Source organism: Quercus robur, chromosome 4 (genome assembly GCF_932294415.1).
Source record: "Quercus robur chromosome 4, dhQueRobu3.1, whole genome shotgun sequence".
In the NCBI taxonomy this organism is placed as follows: domain Eukaryota; kingdom Viridiplantae; phylum Streptophyta; class Magnoliopsida; order Fagales; family Fagaceae; genus Quercus; species Quercus robur.
The window spans coordinates 59,482,235-59,497,342 of record NC_065537.1 but is presented as its reverse complement, the minus strand read 5'-3'; the positions used below and the strand labels follow the sequence as shown (position 1 = coordinate 59,497,342).

At 31.0% G+C, this 15,108-nt stretch overlaps 1 protein-coding gene across 1 annotated transcript; it reads left to right on the top strand.

Moving 5' to 3' along the window:
* The first annotated feature begins 3,531 nt into the window (after nucleotides 1-3,531).
* On the top strand, nucleotides 3,532-14,442 carry LOC126723165 (UPF0481 protein At3g47200-like). Its single transcript, XM_050426458.1, has 2 exons — nucleotides 3,532-3,679; nucleotides 12,860-14,442. The coding sequence occupies exon 2, from the start codon at nucleotides 12,886-12,888 to the stop codon at nucleotides 14,251-14,253; it is 1,368 nt and encodes a 455-aa protein (XP_050282415.1). The 5' UTR covers nucleotides 3,532-3,679; nucleotides 12,860-12,885; the 3' UTR covers nucleotides 14,254-14,442.
* The last annotated feature ends 666 nt before the right edge of the window (nucleotides 14,443-15,108 follow it).

Genomic DNA, 15,108 nt, shown 5'->3' with positions numbered 1-15,108 from the left:
CTTATCACATTGCAAGTTTGATGTTGTAGTTTCAATCAGTGGTATGTCTCACCTAGTGTTGGGTGTGGTCCAATGCCCTGCACAACAGGGTTTAAGTGGGCCGGAAATAAGGAAAACACCTACAAATTCCATTTTCAATAGAATAATAAAAATATATTAAAAATGTCATTAGTGAGGGAGATTCCATTGTACATCTTCATGGTTCTTGATAGTTGAGATGTACATAAAAATCTTATTTATTTGAAAAGGAAAGGGTTAGTTATTTAATTTAATTGTGACTTTTTTCTTTTTTGAAATATAGTTGGAACTTATGGTGTACACTCCTAATGATTGTTTGTTATCATCAGATAGTTTTTGGTGTTGGTAGATCACTTATTCTACCAAAATAAACTTTACCAAATGAGTTAATTAAAACCCACAATTGTTTTATTTTATTTTTTTGATAAGAACTGTAACTCACATTTAATTGTGACTTATGTTCACGAAAACAAGATGCCAATCCTAGCAATTGCATAATATTGACACGTGGCACCTTATCTTATCTCTTTTTATTTTTTTTGTGGCTAGCTCATAGAATGCACAAATTTATTTTCATGTAAAAGATGAAGCGCTCCTTTCATAAAACTTGATTCATGTTTTGTGAGTGGTGCATTTCATTGTTTCCCGTTTGTAGAATTGAGTGAGTATAGTGACACCACAATATAAATCTCAGTCTTCTATCAAAAGACAATGACATAGGACCTTTGTCATTGTCTTTTTTTTTTTTTTTTGTTTTTTTTTGTTTTGCAACTACTAAATGTCTAAGATAGTGAGAAGTGAGTTGTGAATAAAGTTATAACACAGAGAGAGAGAGAGAGAGAGAGAGAGAGAATATTTGCTGGTAGTAGGGCAATAATAGGGAGAGAGAGAGAATATTTGCTGGTAGTAGGGCAATAATAGGGAAAAAACAACGGGTGCCCAAAAATAAAGGTAAAGCTAGAAAAGTAGAAAAGTAGTGCATTATAATTTCATAGTAGTGGGGTACGTAATAGTGACAATTTGACAGAGATAGAGAGACGAAGAAAAAAATACACAATATAAAAAAAATGTTACACAAATTTAACAAAATTAAATTGCGACTTGCCCACATTGCTAACTCATAATTTTATAACTAATATTTTTAAATTAGATAAATGGAAAATGATTTTTTTACAAACTCTTTGATGTTATACACTGAAAGGGACATAACTTTCACATTTAGTTTGGATTTAATTATAGATGATTTCGAAGATTTAAAAGATTGTCAAATTCCCTTTTTCATAGATAATGTATTAAGAAATAACAGTGTTTTGTGTCTTTTGTCTTTGTTTGTAGATGATTGTATCTTAATATATTAAGAAACATTGATTTGTGTATTTGTCTTGGTTGATAGTTTTGTTAATACTATATGGATGCTTATTTAAGTATTTTTTATTTTATTTTTTTATTATTATTTTTTTTTCACTTATCGCCGGTCCCCTAGCTTGAAATTTGGGGTCTGTCCCTACTTGAAAACACAAAGGAAGAACTTTATTATAAAATCTATCCTATGAAAAGAAAAGAAAAATAGTTGGAATTTTTATTGATACAAAAATTTCAGTTTTCATTTGTAAGCTTAGGACCAACTTATAGGTTATACAAACTTGCTTCATAAGTGAAAATATTCTTAAGAATATATATCCTAAATAAACTAACCTTATTTTGAGTTAAAAGAAATTTCAGTTTTCTTTTGTAGGCTTAGGACCAACTTATAGGTTATACAAACTGGCTTCATAAGTAAAAATATTCTTAAGAATATATATCCTAAATATACTAACCTTATTTTGACTTTAAAAAAAAACTAAATACAATTTAAAATGAGTAAACCAAACCCTAAATATCCATAAAGTGTATATAAATATCAAATATTAATAAATAATAAAAATTTTGTATCTATTTCTCAAACATTGGTTATTCAATGAATAGGGAACCACACCATAGCAAGGTTATCGATTCCGTACCGTACCGACCGGTACGGCTAGAATATATCGTACCGGTCAGCATTCTGGTACGCTCGACCCCCCTGTTTCGTACCAAAAAAAATACCGGCCGTACCGGCATCGTACTAGCGAAATTCGGCTGTACCGGCCGGATTTACCGACTATACTGGAGAAACACCTTTTTTTTTTTAATTTTTTTTTTCTTTCTTTTAGTTGATGTTAAAGTTTAAAACTATGAATTATTTGTTCTTAATTGAAGTAATGTTTTATGGTAAACATGAATTTTTGAGGTATTGTTTTATGGTAAATAGAGATTTTGTGTGTGTATGTGTGTGTGTGTGTGTGTATACATATATTAAATATATAAAATAGTGGTAAACCTAAAACAGAACACTGGTATTGACCAGTATCCGAAATATATCGTATCGGTGGCCAAACCAGTACGGCCCCCGGTACGGTATTGACATCCTTGCACCATAGTCACACCCCATTAATAAGATAGTCATGATTGAATTTTGTAACCAAACTTAGTCCAGCCAAGTATAAAAGTTCAAAATTGTTCATTTCATTCTATTTTGAACATAATTCAAGTTTATGCTTATCACCAAACTATTCTCAAATTGAAATAGAGTGCCAACCACAATTGATAATAAATTATAAAATTAGTTTTCAAGATTGTAAATATCTTACATGTTTTTATTCTTTGTAAAATTAGTTATCCAATATGGCATTTGTAATTTTCTTTTATGCTTTGGGATGTTGATATTGTGTAGAAATGAAATTTATGTATTTGTTATACTTATCCTTTGTGTTATATTGTTTTGGTTAGTAATGTTGGGATTTGTATAATTTTATAATTATTAAATAACTATTAATTTGTTTAGCTAAGCTCATTCTTGATATGAATGGTGAATTCATAGTAATTTATTTTTACATCAAGTAATTTGTTGCGTGACTTTCCAAATGGCAAACACATATTATTTTCTTAAATAAAAAGAATTTTATGTGAAAAATACAGGTCAACCCGACTCGATCTAACCTGTAACCCGATTGACCCGACCCATTAATAGGAGCATAATGTGTTTCATGCTTTTCATATATTTTATGGTTCATATTAAAATTTTCAAATTTAAAGATATATAGACTCTTAACAATATTGAAAATTTTAATCGACATGATAGTTTGTACATTTTTAGATTTAGAAAATGAATTCTTTTAGAGTCACACAGTTTGTCACACCTTTTGTTACAACTTGCTGAATTAGTCGATTCTAATTTTTTTTTTAATAAAAAAAATGCTTAAATAGTCGACTATGAGTGGTTGACAATTATTCATAGAAGAACTCACCACTTTTTCTGCATCACTCACAATGCATTAGATCATAGTTATGTCACAAAAGTTGTGTCCTTAGACTATCTCTTAGAAAATAAATTCTCAACCACTCGAAATGGACAAGGAGAGGGGGTACTGTTACACTATATATAGGACAACAAGATTTAGAATCAATAGCCATCTATCGTACAATAAATTTTTTTATGATTGAGTTTTAACTATATGAGCGGAGAGAGAATGAAAGATCCAAATTTGTAAGCTTGCTTCACCGGGCACGATCTCTAGCCAACTGTGCTGTCACTTGGAAGACTTGAACTGTACAAGCATTCTCATTAAAAGAAAATTTGCAGGTTCTTTAGTCCATCCTTTCACTTTATTTTTGTTCTTCAATATAAAGTTTGCCAAAATTTGACCATTTAATAATTTAATTCACTTAATATTGGGTAGCGTGTCCTTTGGAATTTTATTTAAAACTTTTCTATTTAAGGTGGTTCTCTAAATTTTTTTTATACTCAAATAATTTCTTTTAACAACTAAAGGAAATTCAAATTCAAGTTCTCTTTTTAAGAGAATTGAGCAATTCCACTGAACTATAAGAATCTTAGTGCAATAAAAGAAGGGATTCCAAGAAACCAAAACTCTGGTTATTTGTTTTTTCATATTCAATCCATTTAAAAATTTACCTTTGTAAGGTTGATCTCTAAATGTACTCAATTAATTTCTGTAGAGAAGTAAGAGGGGTTTGAATTCAAATTCTCTTTTATAGAAGAATTTGCAAATTCCATTGAGTTACTAGACTCTTCTTGCAATGAAAGAAAGGTTTCCGAACTACCAACTATTGTTAATCGTTTCTTCATATTCTATCCTAGTCACCTCACTCATTCTCCTCCTCTCTTGACAAAATTCCCTTTCTATTTCATTACAGCATTGTCGACCACCATAGTAGAACTTCACCCAAGACCCATAAACCAACGCACAATGATGCCAAATAGGTCAAGGCGTACTCTTCTCTCTTATGAGCCCAAATGTAGACCTAGGAAAATAGGACTTGGCACAATAACTTGCCTAAACCCAAACGACAAAATATGGTATGGGTCATATTTATTTCAATTAGTTTTGGACCTAACCCGATCTAACCTAAACTTGGTTAGATCGAGCCTTTAGTATTTAAATATAAATTTAAGTTTTAATTAACTCATTTTCAATGTACATTTGTATACTAAAATTATATTATAAATTTTATATTATAAATGAAAATATTAATGACATTAATCTCCAGGTTTAAGCTATTGGAACTATTATTGGATTCTAATTTTATTTGCTCATAATGTATGTTAAAGTTTTGTGTGTGAAAAAATATGGGTTATTTTGGGTTGACCTAACCTATCAAAGTCTAGACAAGGGTCTTAGGATCAACAACTCGTTTTAGACCAATAAGTTTTTTACTTGAATCCATCCAGGTAAAACCTAAACCCAATTAGTCTGACCATTTGCAAAGTCTACCTAGGTGTATGCCAAACTCAATAAAGAGAACTCCCTTGAGTACGAAGATAGTTCCAAGGTTTGGAGTTTGAAATTGGAGGCCTTTGATTTTATTTAGATTCATTTAATTAGATTACTCAATGGGTCTTTACCTATTTAATCCAAATGTTTAATTAGGTTAGGTCAAGTCCTACCAAAATTAAGTGGGTCGTGGATGGGTTAATGAGTTTGGGTAAAAATTGTCACCCCAAGCTAAGTGTGAGATATCATGCATGTTGAGTATGGTGTTCCTCTCTCTTTTGGAAGAAAAACAAATTGTGACTGAATTTATATATAGACCAAGAAGGATGTCTTGAACTTTTTTTTCTTTACCTAATATGTTCTTAACCTAACATGTTCTATTTTATTCTAAAAGTTTTATATATTGTATAAGTTTGGATTAGCTTTTTTCCTTTTAACCTTTTTAACTTATTTGCTTATGTACAACTTCATAAAATTTTCAATTTTTTGAAGTACAACTATTATAATTTGGCAACTTTCAACAAAAAGCTAATTGAAAAACTCACTTAATTTGTAGGTGATTTTAACCTCTCTCTTTTTTTTTTTTTTTTTTTTTTCAAGTTTGATGTATAACATTGTATACACATTTTTTATTTATTTAATCGAATTAATTGTTATTGTAACAGACTACTGGAACTATTATTGGATTCTAATTTTATTTTCTTATAAAGTATGTTAAAGTTTTGTGTGTGAAAAAATACGGGTTATTTTGGGTTGACCTGACCTATCAAAGTCTAGACAAGCGTCTTAGGATCAACAACTCATTTTAGACCAATAAGTTTTTTACTTGAATCCATCCAGGTAAAACCTAAACCCAATTAGTCTGACCATTTGCAAAGTCTACCTAGGTGTATGCCAAACTTAATAAGGAGAACTCCCTTGAGTAGGAAGACAGTTCCAAGGTTTAGGGTTTGAAATTGGAGGCTTTGATTTAATTTGGACTCATTTAATTAGATTACTCAATGGCTCTTTACCCATTTAATCCAAATGTTTAATTAGGTTAGGTCAAGTTCTACCAAAATTAAGTGGGTTGTGGATGAGTCAATGAGTTTGGGTAAAAATTGCCACCTCTAAGTGTGAGATATCAAGCATGTTGAGTACGGTGTTCCTTTCTCTTTTGGAAGAAAAAAAAATTGACTGATTTTATATGTAGACCGAGAAGGATGTCTTGCGGTTGGTTTGATTAGCTTGTTTAGTCTTTATTGTAATTTGTGCTCAATTGCACTTTACTCTACCGTTTGTATCAAGATTCAATTGCAGGCTGCAGCATCTTTGTAGTAAAAAAAATATTTAATTATAGTAGAATTCAAAAGTTTATTCCAAAAAGTTTTTTTCTTTTCTAATTTAATTCTACAAAAAAATATATTAAATTAAATTCTAAATTATTTTGATGAAGTTTCTTTAATATTATTATTTTTTTTTTAAGTAAGAGTGGTCACATGCACTGAGGGATCAAAAATGCTAAATTCAATATGTAATTTGTTTGGAATTCAGTCTTTTCTTTTTTCTTTTTTCTTTTTCTTTTTTTTTTGCATTTTTTTTTTTGACCAAAAATAAAAATTTTTCTATTTCATGGTAAAAAAAAAAATGTTACACAGTTTCTTGTAAATCTAGATACAAAGAAGTGGTGTTCCAACAATTTTTCATTATTATTTTTTTCATTTTGCTTTTAATATAGATTTATTCATTCAACCCAGTATAATTGACTTGTGAATTTTGTGACATACCTAAACAAGATTCAAGTGACGCAACTTGACTCGATCAATTTTAAAACACTTGTTTAATTACATCCATAACATTGAAAATATTGGTACATCTTTTGAATGTAATGCATCATGAATGCCCATTTGTAAACACAAAGAATTCCAATTAACTCAAATGTACATATCAAGTATTTTCTAATCAAATAAAAGATATAGTTTGAAATTCATCTTTACAAAAATCTAATTGATATTTTGATCTAATAGTCAAAAGTGATTGGTATCCCTCCCAATGTTAATTGAAATCATATCATATCTAACAAATATAAAAAGTTTCACTAAATATTAAATGATATCTTAGTTTAATGATAAGGATAAATCACCACTAAGTCTATAGGTTCAAGTCCAATTATGTGTATATATATAAAAAAATTCACAAAGAATATCAATTAAACTTTTATAGATGTACATATCTGGTCCGTTGGATTCTAAACTTTCCTATTCAGGCCATCAGGTGAAATGTAGAGTTTTTATTTTTATTTATTTATTTATTTTTTTTTTTTGAGAAAGAGGTGATATGTATCGTTTGTTTGTATATATATATTTTTCATAAGCCTCGTATTTGCTTACATATTTTGGGATTTAAAACTTTGTAAAATTTATATTTAAATTTAAGATATTAGAAAAGGGGATTAAACCTCCTTGCCCTTTCTTCTTTTTTATTCTTAAAAAAAAGAAGAAAAAGGAAGGAGGTGCCAGTAAACAGATCAAAGAGAGAAATAGAGAAACCCAAAAGAAAATATGAATTAGAATTCAAGGTCATTAGCCAAAACTAAAAAAGGAATTTAGAGGAAAAATATGTATAATTAATTCCCAACAAGATAGAAAATTAGAAGTATATTGATTTTTACTTAGTAACCAAATACTTTTGTTTGTAAATATTGCGCGCGCACACGCACACATATATGATAAAAATGCGTAACTTTATTAAGACAAAGATAAAAAAAATATCTCTTGAGTTAAAACTGACTCAATCATACTAAGATTTTCTTCTATCCAAATTACATAACTAACAACATTCTTAACATATTGAGTCAAGATGTGTGCTAGCCGGTTGCCTAGTCTTTTGACATGAGATATTTGTACCCATCTAAACTCTTGAAACTTATGGCAAATTCCCTTAATAATATTACTTATTATAGTTAGTGCTCACTCACACCATTCAAAGCATCAGCCACAATCTGGGAGTCACACTCTACAATTACTTCCTGTATACCAACATCCAAAGCAAAAATAACACTTTCTTCTACTGCTTTAGCTTCTGCTTCCAGTGGTCCCAATAGGAGAGGCAGGTACTTGCTTAAAGTTACCATTACTCTTCCCTCATTGCCTCAAATAACAGCCCCCACAGCGGCAGACTGAGAGCTAGAAAAGATCGCTCCATCAACATTAATCTTATACCATGGAGATTGTGGAGCTTCCCATTGGGCACAGACCGGGTCCACAGGCAGAGCGAAACTGAAGTTGGCTATCTAAAATTCGTCAAGCAGAAATCTAGCCTTGTGAAGAATTGCCCCATTGACTTGACTCAGTTTACATGAACTTCATTGCAATTATACCATATACTCCATGCCACCATGACCACGAGCTCTAAAATTTCTTCCCCTAGTTGTTGCTCAAATTTTAAGTGCCACGAGGTCGATAAACTTAGGGAATATCCTCCCGTGAGTATCAAACGGAATTCCAGTGAGTATCCACACTTCTCAAGCTTTTTTACAATGACCACTACTCTCTGGCTCACAACCACACACTACACATAGAGGATCCTCAGTAATCCTCCTTCGGTATAAGTTATCCTTTGTCGAAAGTATGTTTTTACGAGCTCTCCAAGCAAATGACCTGACCTTATTTGGAATATGAAGCTACCACAAATTTTTTTTTTTTTTTTTTTTTTTTTTTTTTGATTTTACACATTGGATGAACTCCTAGCAGATCCGACACCCCTGATGCCACCGCCAATCTATATGCACTCTTGACCAGGAAATTCCCCTTTAGTGAGTACATCCATACCATCCGGTCAGTAGGCAATCTCGTACTTAAGGGAATATTCAATATGGCCAAAGCATCACCTGGTGAAAAAATTTCTATGATCATTGCTGAATTCTAGGCTTGAGTATAAGGGTTAATGAGAAGTGATACCATCCCATCCAATGGAACATCCACAAGCCTGGAGGTAACTGTGAAGGTAGATGGTTTATGTAACCACTTACCCTTCAAGATATTAAGAGAAAGCCCATTATCCACTTGCCATCTTTATCCCTTCTGAACAAGAGATTGTGCTGCCATGATACTTCTCCGTACATAGGAGGAGTGGCTTCCCATCTCTACAAATAAAAGATCACCATCTGAGAAATAATGAGCCTTGAAGACTTTATAAACCAGTGAATTTATAGCTGTTTGTAGGCACCAGCCTTGTTTAGCCAACAACGCTAAATTGAAGGCCTTTAAATCGAGAAAACCCAAACCACCTTCCTCCTTGGGTATACACATCTTCTCCTAACTAAGCCATGCCATTTTATTCTTGTCATTAGTTTATCCCCACCAAAATGTATGCACCATACTAGTCATCTCATCACAAAGATTGTTAGGAAGCTTAATCACACTCATGGTATATGCTAGCACCGCTTGAGCAATAGTTTTAATCAAAATTTCCTTCCAAGCATTGGAAAGCAATTTTTCTTTCCATTATGTTAATTTATTATTCAACATCTCAAGCAATTGGTGAAAAATATTTTGCTTATTTTTCCACACTAAAAGATGGTAAACCCAATTTTTCCTCGTGTTCCTTTATGATATCAGCCCCTAAATGATTCTTAATCACAGATGTGAAATTTTTGGCCCACGTGTACAGATGGTAAACCCAATTTCTTTCCATTACTACTACTTTACTACTACTACTTTCCTTATTTATTTTGCTTACTTTACTTTAAGTAATGCAGATAGTCCTGCACATATTAAAAACAACAAAGGCGACAAAGGTACCCCTGACGTAAACCTCTAGTAGAAAATATGAATATTTTATTGTGTAAGAATTTTTTTGCAAATGTTGCTTCACATATGTACACTACGTTATTGATTTATTCTTCTTCTAAAAAAAATCCGTTATTGATTTATTCTCAAAAAAAAAAAAAAAAAAAAAAAGGTTTTGATAGGCGAATACATAATTCTCTTACAATAACGTGATCTTGTAACATCCTAATGCCAAAGTGACTTATTATTATTATTATTAAACAAAATTACTTTAATCATGGAAGATTTTTAGACTCCTTTACATTTGTGGGATCCAGATAATGCACATGTCATCATGTTGTAATTATTACTAAATTTCTCATGAAATACTCTTTGTGAGTTCTAAGTGTTGGTATTTCATGCATGGTTTTAAAAATCGGTACGGTTAATGAACTGAAAAAGGGAGTGATTATCGGTTTTTTGGTCCGAATGGTGGTCAAACCGACGACATCATAAATAAATAAATAATAATTTTAAAATTAAAAAAATAATAAAAAATATATATAATAAATTTATAACTAATAATATTTAGTTTATATATGTGTGTATTTAGTTTTCACGTACTATATTTAGAAAATTATTCTACAACTTATATATAAGAAGTTATTTTTTGTTTTTTGAGGGGGATATATATAAGAAGTTATATAAGTATCACATCAACTCCAATAAAAAAATATCAAATTAACAATAAATAATAACAGAGTAGTAGTAAGGTTGGTTTATTATTTAATTTATATATTTAGTAATTATATATATAATTATTTGGATACTCCCATTGTTTTGTTTTTGGACTGAAGACGATAGAAAATCGGGTGTTGTAGTGTTGTTATTTGGGAGCAGCATGCAAATAATGAGCTGTAAAGTAATGTGGGTATCTAGGTCCAGGAAGTATAAAGAAAAAAAAGTATTAATAAATAACTAGACACTACCGCCGTGTACTCTTAAAGCGGCAGTCACCCTATAAATATAAATGCTTGTGAGGTGTGGGGGGGCAAGGGTCGGGGTTCAAGTCTCCAAGAGGAAGCTTCACACACATATACACTTAGATTAGGCTAGAATAGAAATTCTATCTTGTATAAAAAAAAAAAATCAAATAAAAAAATAAAAAAGAAAAAAGAAAAAAAAGGAGTAAGTACTATTGGAGTATAGAGAATGGTGATCTATCCTCTCACATTCATAGTGGAGTCCACTCATTGAAGTCATGGTGGAGTCCATCATAAATATAAGAGAAGGGAAGACCATTTCTCCATACTCCAAGAGTACTTAAGAATTTTTCCTAATTTAGACTTCATATTTCTCATTTTATTTAGTCTCCAAAGTTCAAACTGCTTCTTCTATGCTCCAGTCTTAAGTTTATCTCTTAGTCTCTCTCGTTGTAGCAAAATTCAAGATAAAATATCAGTGAGTTGAAGAAGCTAAAGGTTATCCACCTCAAGAAATAATCAAGGATCACACTCTCTCTTCATAAAACATGTATCATGGTTCTAAAATTTTTTAAACCTATATTTCATCTTTTTTTTTTTTTTTTTTTTTTGTGTTCAAAATGATTGTATTGATCTATCATCAAACATTTTAAAACCAGTTTAACCGCACCAGTTTTTGGTTTTGCTGGTTGAACTGGCGATTTTCGGTTTTTTTATACCTTTTTCTTAATTTTCGGTTTTTAATGATAACCAGATTGGATTGGTGTTTGGTTCCCGGTTGAGCTGGTCGGTTCGGTTCGGTTTTTAAAACCATGGTTTCATGAGTATCACGTTCAACACATGTTGATTTCCTTTTCATTTCTTTTTTTGAGAAAAAACACATGATGATTTCTTTTGTTGACTTTGTGTTTCAGCGATAATATTTTCTAAAAAGTATTTTTAATAAAACTATCTCATTTTCCAATGTTTGGTAGCAACCTTAAATGAGTTAAAAAAAATCTCATAGCTTCATTTATTTAACTTGTTGTGAGATAGAGTCATTTTCCAAAAAAAATAGTGGAAAACAATCTCTAAAAATAAGCCACTCTTTTTTTATTTACCAAGGATAAATTTTCTTTAACTATTTTTTTTTTTACTCTACCAAATACTGGAAAATATGGAAAATTGTCTTTACACAAGATTTTTTATTGAAACAAAGTTAATTGATTTTGAAAGATTTTTGGACTCGGTTACATTAGTGGGCTCAATATAATTCACATATCATCATGTCATAATTATTACTAAATTGGACAAAATCAAGATACAAACCAATTTGTAGCAAAAGACTACAACTCCATTAAATATATTTTTATTATCTGTAAATTTTGACAAATTCAAATTTGAATTATATTTTCTTCTTATATTCTCTATCATTACAAAATTTTAGAAGATCAATAATTATGTCATCAATCAAATGTTGAAAATTTAACTTTTGCTAAAGAACATGCATGCAATCTAACAGTTTGATTTTCAAATTATGTAGCCTATGCTAATATTTTTAGTGGGAATTGTAATCATTGATTATAACTAAGTTTCTAGCAAAATTTTCTCATGAAATACTCTATTCACAATTGTGATGCCTAAGTATTAGTGTTTAATGAATATCACATTCAACACATGTCGATTTCTTTGGTTGACAAAAATCAATGAATATTAATCGTCCTTGAATTTATTCTTATCAAAGGATTCCCCTAATAAGTTAACTTTAGTTCCAATATACATTATATTTAAGGTTCATTGTAAAATAACAATTCAAAAAAAAAATGTAGCTACTAAGATTAGGGTTTTTTTTTTTTAGACATAAATCACAGAGGCCGAATGATGTAAATCTTTCCCCTTCTCTCTCAAAATCCTTTTATCTTTATATATATATATATATATATATACACACACACACACAATAAGCACAATTAATCAAATCAACTAAAAATTTACACTTTTTTTAAGAAGGATTCATTATCCACTTAATCTTGATTGTTAAAATAAATTGTTTTAAGGTTAGGTTTAAGACATTAAATTTTTGTTTATTGTTTTCTTAAAAAATATTCAATTGTATAATTATTTATCTTTCAATTTTGGCCCCAGTGTTCGGATGATTATGCGATAATTTCAAAAGAAAAAACCTAATAAAAGTCCTGACGAAGATATGTACATAGGGTTGGGTTGGGGCCTGGAGCCTAGAGCAAGTAATGCCTCGTGGATTAAAATCTGGAATGATTGTATTCTAGTGCTAATGATTGTTGTTTATCTATCACAGGAAAAAGGAAGCTAACGATTGAAAACATGGCCATGCCTATTTGGGGAAAAAAAGATACTATCATTGACGTTACACAAGCCAGGGAGCCTAACTGGGACCCCAAGTGTTGCATCTATAGGGTCCCCCAAAGACTTCGTAATGTAAATAAAAATGCCTACACTCCAAAGTTAATTTCAATAGGCCCTGTTCATCGCAACAATGGCGAACTAAAGGACATGCAAATGTGGAAAGAAAGTTATTTAAAGGAGTTCTTTTCTCGGATTAGCAAAGCCCAGAAGGAGTTTGCATGCATCATTGAAAAAAATGAAGATGAGATCCGCCGTTGTTATGCAGTAGAGATTTCTCTACCGGAAAAGAAAGATTTCGTGAGAATGATTCTATTGGATTCCATCTTTATCATTGAGCTCTTCTTGAGGAATGAGGATCAAAAATATGGAAAGGATTATATTTTAAGTAAACAATGCCTGAAGGATGGCATAATGCAAGACTTGATATTACTTGAGAATCAGCTTCCATTTTTTATTCTCGACCGCTTATATGATCAAAGTGGGATTACAGGCTGTCATAAATGCTTTCTTACGCTTGCCTGTAAATACTTTTTTGATCGCAAGAAATTGCCCACTGACAAGGAATTATCCACTGATGAGATGAAAGGCGTAAAACATTTCACTGATTTGTACAGACAATTCTACCATCCACCCAAACATGGAATTATTGGAGATCAAAATACTGATCAGCAACCACATAGTGCAACAAAGCTGGACAACGCAGGACTGAAGTTAGAGAAGTGGGAACCTAATGATCAGAAGCAGAAGAAATATTCATTAGAAGAAAAAAGATGTTTACTAGACATACAATTCAAGCCTAGCTCGGCCTGTTGTCCACGTATCAATTGCCCATGGCCCACAGTTTGCTTGAAAAAATTTCCAAGCTTAAAGCATTTTCAAATTCGCTTGGTAATCCCAGAGTTTGTGGTACATGACCGAATTGAAGAAATTTTCCGAAACCTCATGGCCCTAGAGCAGTGTCATTATCCAGATGAAGCTTACATATGCAATTATATCGAACTATTGGATTTTCTTATCAACAGGGAGGAAGACGTGGAGTTGCTTGTTGACAAAAAGATTATTGTTAACTCATTGGGCAGCAACCGTGCAGTTGCCAAAATGATTAACAACCTTTGCCGTGAAATTGTGGGAACAAAATCCTATTACAGTGAAGTCACTGAAAAACTTGATAAGTACTACAATAGCAGTTGGAACAAAAATATGGCATCCTTGAGAAATGTATATTTCCGGGATATTTGGAGAAGCACGGCAACTGTTGTTGGGTTCGTGGTCGTGCTCGTCACTATCTTGAATTTCCTTAGGCCTTTTGTGTTCACGAATACCTAACTTTCTTTTCATTGTGATATTTTAGTATGTATTGGAAGTTTGGCATTGCTAGTAGTTGTATTCGAAATCCAGCTTGTTATATCCTCTCCTTTTCTAAAACATATGAAGCATATTTGTATCCTCTGTTCCCTAATAAAAGAGTGACATCCATTTCCGTTTCAATTTATAAAACACCATGTTGTATTATTACATTATTATTTGCATTCTTTCTAGTGCTAGTAATAAATAAATTTAATATAGACTCGGTATAAAGGCCTTTGTATTTCACCCTACCATAATTCAATGTCACGCCAGAGTTTTTTCAAACACATAAATCACAATCCATTAAAACCATTTTTTTATTTTTTGAGAAGAAAAAACCATGCTCTTGAAGCCATGTATTCCGAAGGGTAATGCCTTAGGTGCAGTACATTAGGAGCAATATATTATATTTTTTAATTAAATTCAAACACTTGGTTGTATTGACCAATAAAATACAAACAGTGTTATTATTTCAAAGAGTTATTAAATTCAAAGGTAAAATGCAATTAGACTCCCTAAACTTTTATAGGGCTGCACTTGTTGGGAAATTGTCTCAGATTCTTATTGTGACTTGGAAAACTAATTGGGTTTTCTATTTGAAAAAAGAAATATTAATTTTGTTATTTTTTGGATTTTCTTTGTGTGGAAGGAAAGACTATTCCTCGAAATAGAACTAAAGGTTATGTTTTGTAACAATTTTTGTTTTCTATTTTCAAAAACTTATTTTTGGGAATATAAAGAAAAAACAATTTTCTTGTATTTTTAAAATCAAAAACATGTTTGGTTAGTTGAAATTAAAAAATAGTTTTTAAAAAAAAAATAGAAAATACTAAA